The sequence below is a fragment of the Acanthisitta chloris genome, unplaced genomic scaffold (assembly GCF_000695815.1).
Source record: "Acanthisitta chloris isolate BGI_N310 unplaced genomic scaffold, ASM69581v1 scaffold30646, whole genome shotgun sequence".
NCBI lineage: Eukaryota > Metazoa > Chordata > Aves > Passeriformes > Acanthisittidae > Acanthisitta > Acanthisitta chloris.
In genome coordinates, this window is record NW_008679193.1 from 35,142 (window position 1) to 40,332 (window position 5,191).

Genomic DNA, 5,191 nt, shown 5'->3' on the forward strand with positions numbered 1-5,191 from the left:
TATTGTCCACTTTAGCAGGCTTATCAAAGGACAAACTTACTGGTCTACTATTTCTAGTGTGAGCTAACTTCTTTGGAATTTAACCATGCAGGAAGATCACTTACAGTATATGCTATACCTGTCCTCAGGCCAGTATACTTCCATGTTTTGTACTAAACTTGCTCAGAACTCAAAGGTTTAATGTTTATTGACTATGGGCTTTCCTGCCTTGGAGATTTCAGCCTTTAAGTGACAAGTCAGACGAATCATTCAACTCAATTGATCTTTCTAACCACTTAAGAACTTTTGCCAACTGACTCATGCTTGCAGGGATACCCTTCATTAGTGAGGCTTGAATCTCTAAGATTAATTTTTAGTGTCTGCTTTATTTCATTTCCCTTCGGATTGCTCAGACCACACATCCGTCCTCAAGATGAATACTTCTGCACTACCTTTGCATAAACAACTGGAGACCACATATTGGCTCTGTATGGTCCCAGCAACCAAGTCATTAATTCACTTCCATTTCAGAGCTAGTGTTTTCCTTCTGAGGACTACAGGACAACAGTAATAATTTCTTTGAGGTCAAGACTAAGTGGTTCTGTTGGAAGGGATACCACACACGCCCGTTATAAACCAGAGCTTTCTACTACAATAATCAGATTTTAGAGAGTCTGCTTTTGAAAAAGATGATGTTTTTCCTGCTGTGTGAAGTGTTGCCAAGAAAACTGAATTCAAGCCCATTATGCATGAAATTTAAGGGAGAGATTATGAATGAAGTTAACTGGTCAGCTGTTAGCTTGTTTGGGCTGTCTTCTGTAAAAAGCTTTTTGAGATGAACTTGAAAGCATCACTGGGCACCACATCTCAAAAAAAATGGAACAGAAGGCAGTTATATGTCCAAATCCAGCATTAAATAACTAAGGAATGAGTTGCAGAGTGTTTTCCATCTACTAAAGGAATGGAGAATTCACTCTATTTTAAAATTTTACCTGACAAAATGGTCAAGATTATTGTATAATGTGAATCACAAGTAGTTACTTTGAGGAGACTTTGAATAGTTATTTAAAGAAAAAGTTGTCTGTATATACTGGCAGAAAATTTCACTTACTCCAATCACAGAAACACCATATTTCTTGTTCTCATTCATCAAACCTTGCCAACACCTTATTTTTCAGAGTATTCTACCACTTCACACCTGAATTAAGAGCAAGCATTCATCAATAAAAGAAAGCATTTATAAAAATAGATGAGGAGAGCTTCTCAATTCATAGTTTAGCTAATACACATTCACCATATTCGTATCAGCCAGTTATCATATCTATTTTCATGTAACTGCATTTTGTGCTTGCAATAAATAAATTTCTTTGAAGTTTGATCCTGGAACCTCTTTTAAAGAAAGAATCTCACTGAAACAACTGCAGTAAAAGTTTATGCATCAATCACTGAAGAAAAAGTTTCAGCAAGGGGCACCTAGAACTCACCGTGACTATTAGCACTAATATTATTAAAAGCATACAGCAGCATAATATTAAAATAAAGTACACAATACATACTTAAAAAGCTTTTTGAAGAGAAATCCTGGTACTTTGAAACCCTCTTCAAATTCAACATCACTTTCTTCAGAAAGTTCCTCAGATGTTTGATGCTCTTTGTCTTTCAAACGTTCTTTTTGCCACTTCCTGGAATGACACAAGGAGTCAACATTCAGTTATAGCCTGGAAGAGATAGTGTATGAAAATGACACTGAATTTTCAAATCAGGAAAAAACCCAACAAAAACAAATTCACTGATGTCATGATTTAAAATAGCAATCCTTTGGAGGACACAATTATGCAAGCAAATGCTCAAAATATCTGACATACTAAAAGGTGCATGCACTCCTTACTTTTGAGTTATAGGCCTTCAAGAGTTTTACAGCTAGTTACAGACAGAAATAATAATATAATGGAATCCACAGTTAACACCATCAAAAAAACCTGACTACCTTAAATTTCTAAATATCCCTAAACCCCCTCAAAATATCAATAAAGCTTAGGCATCACAAAGCTATTTTATTAATTTAACCAAATACATAAATAACTTGCTTGCCCAGAGAAATGCACAGGAGTGTGTAATCTTACACAGAAGACTCAGCTGGAAGCATCACCACCTTTAGGGTGACATGCTCTAAATCTGTTAAGTTGTCATTATTAAGAGAATGAGTTTTATGAGATTTTGAAATTACAGAGCGATTTGTGGTCTGCAGCCTCATCTTTTCTGGACTCTCGGCAGCTTAGAGAATTACTTTCTTGTCCCATCATTCCCCCACTGTTGTAAACGTACCCAAGGATCTTCAACATCCAAGAAAGTTACGGATTTGTGTTTTAGTGACCCAAACCCATCTGTCTCTAATAGTAAAGTGTAAAATAGCTGGGTATGGACTAATCAATCAACAACATTTCCCTACCATTTTGCTGGAATTCTCTCATGAAAGTGGCATTCACTGCAGGCACACCCAACATGGTGTATGAGCTGACAAAACCTCTGCAGAAACTGGCAAGCTACAGAACAGATTAAAAACATCCTTATGCTACTGTTCTGGATGCAGAGCAAAAGCAGCATCTCTGTCGTAGACTAGCACTTAGAAAAACAACATTCGTGCTCTGCAGTCTAGCAGGCAGATATGACACATTCTGGAGGCACAGCATAAAAATGCCTTTATTTTTCTTCGGTGCTACAATGTTGTGGTATCAGGCACAGAGGATCAATTATTCTTCTTAGTTCCAGAAAACGACCAACAATTCAAATTGACAAATGCTGATAGCCATTGCTTCAGACTGTCACTAATGGAACCCAGACATGTTAGAATGTGATGATTTTATCTCACTGGGTTATGACAACTCAAACCAAGAAAGGAAACTCCTGCTTGGCACACTAAAATCAAAACTACAGATTACAAAGCTTCCAAGGAGACATCCAGGTAAACAATCCATATTAAACCTAAGCACGGCAATAATAAAGAGTTTGCTTCTAACTCGACACTCCAACGTGAATCACCACCAGGCAGCACTGGGTCTGCCTCCCCTGGGAAGGAGCAGATTGCCCTCTAGTGTGCATTAGGAAAAGTGATCCACAACCAAGAGGAAACGGCCTGACATTAGCCCCAAGCTGTCCAGGAATTTAGGCACTTCGCCTCAATATTACTCCTACATTTTCTGCATGAAGTGTGGCTAATGTTGGGCTTTCTCCTAAAATTATCAGATGACTAGAAAATACATCCATCTAGAATTTGAACTACTAAATCCTGTACTTAGTTTTCCTAAAGAAAAGTTTACTTTTTACACGCTGCATCTGTTACTTCATTGAAGTGTATAATTACTCAACCTGTAGTATTGAAGGTTCTGGTCCTACATCTCTTCCAAATGTCTAGAGGTTCTTTTGCCCTCAATTACCAGTTGAAAGAAAAAGCAGCAGCTTGTCATCACTAACAACTTTTGAAGCTTGAAGAAGCTATTCAGTATCTGAAAGGCTCTGAACTTAATGTAACACATAGCATTAAGATATTCTACACTAAAATGTCATTATTTTCTTTAAAAAGTGTAAATATCTAAATGGCTGAAGCAATGAGAGGACAAACACTATTTGCTAGATCAGATCAGTCAGCTGCTCAGTCTGGTCTTGTACCATTCCCCAGCAGTCAAACTTAGAGGAAGAAACAGTGGTAGCTCACGTTTGACTTAACTGCACAGTAATTTACTGACCATTTAGTCAGTATATTCCTTAGACACCTCAGTTAAACATCATTATTATGCCTAGACAATCAGAAAATGCAGGTTTTACTGTATCACCAAGGTGTCTCGAAAATAGAAGCACAAACTTTGAGGAATCTATCTTATGTTGCCCATGGTCACTGAGATAAACAATTTTATCCTGCAAGGGGAGTATGAAAGCCATATATCATACAATTACATCTTTTTCTTAATATAAGAATGCATTCAGATACTAAGCCCATTTCCCACTTATTGCAATACCCTAGAAAGAAATTCTGCACACAAAACAGTAATGAGCACAACTTGATTTAAAGAAAAAAAATACAGTCAGGAACCAAGCTGAGTATTTAATATAGTTTGCGTTTGTGAAGCACAATATGTTTTATATAGCTAAGAATCCCTTACAGATTATTCTAATTTGCTAAATTGAAGCATTCAGTATTACTTTTTTGATCTAACTTTTTATGGTCTATATGGGTGGATTTAATTGGTACGTCCTAACAGATGAAATACATGCAGTTAGTACCACAAGTCCCCGTAAGTAAATTAAGACTGATGTAGACAATTACACACTTGAGCTTAGAATGAAAGGTGTACTCAGCAAGTGAGACAAAATATATCTTCATTTGTGTCTTGGCTTTGTCATTTTAAAGAGGAGTTAGGATGCACTAAGAAAATGTCTTTCAAGAAAGGTAATATTTAATCCTTTTTTAATTTATAACTCTGAAACATCAAGAGATTCAGTGACTCCAATACATCAAAGAAAGCTAGCACAGGGAAACTGATCTATGAAAAACAACCTCTTTTAGAAGAAATTTTAATGTTTTTGTTTGATTCTTTAGATCAACTGCAGCCACAACTTCCAGCTACTCATGCTTGGATGTCACTTGGGAGATATGGAAAGGAGTAGTTGCCCTAGCCTTGCTTCTGAGCACTCGACAGCAATAGAAGTCAAACAACTGTACTCCACAAACTATACAGAATACACAAGAAAACACAGAAATGGCATTCATCTCTCCATAACATGACACATAATTCCTTCCTTGAAGCAGCAGGTAGATACATACTGACAACTGCTATGGGAATAGTGTCCATAAGACTGCTAATTTTTGTTCTGACTCCAAGCTATTACCTTAAGCAGATACTGCACGAGTGATGTCAATAATGTAACATATTAACTCTGCATATTATAAGCAGCAAAAACTACTGGGTTATACTTACATGTGGCATTTGAAGATATGCAAAGGAAAACTTTGAATAATATATAATATAAAAAAATCTTCATAATTTCCAATTTATACATCTGCAAGGGCTTGACAGTAATACAGGAAAACCATGTAGCAATTTTCGTGTTGAGAACAAAGAAAAGGTTTATTTCCTGCATTTAATATGCATGCAAGATTATTTTTGTTTTGTGATCCTAGGTAAAAGAAGCTGAAAACAGGTGCATTTTCACTCTT

At 36.5% G+C, this 5,191-nt stretch overlaps 1 protein-coding gene across 1 annotated transcript in view; it reads right to left on the reverse strand.

Annotated features, from left to right (window-relative positions):
* The window catches only part of LOC103804593 (DNA excision repair protein ERCC-6-like), a 44,183-nt gene that overhangs the window by 27,267 nt on the left and 11,725 nt on the right, over positions 1–5,191 (reverse strand). Inside the window, exon 5 of the mRNA XM_009077206.1 lies at positions 1,536–1,661. Within this exon, the coding sequence (XP_009075454.1) occupies positions 1,536–1,661 (126 nt within the window). The remainder of the gene's footprint in view (positions 1–1,535; positions 1,662–5,191) is intronic.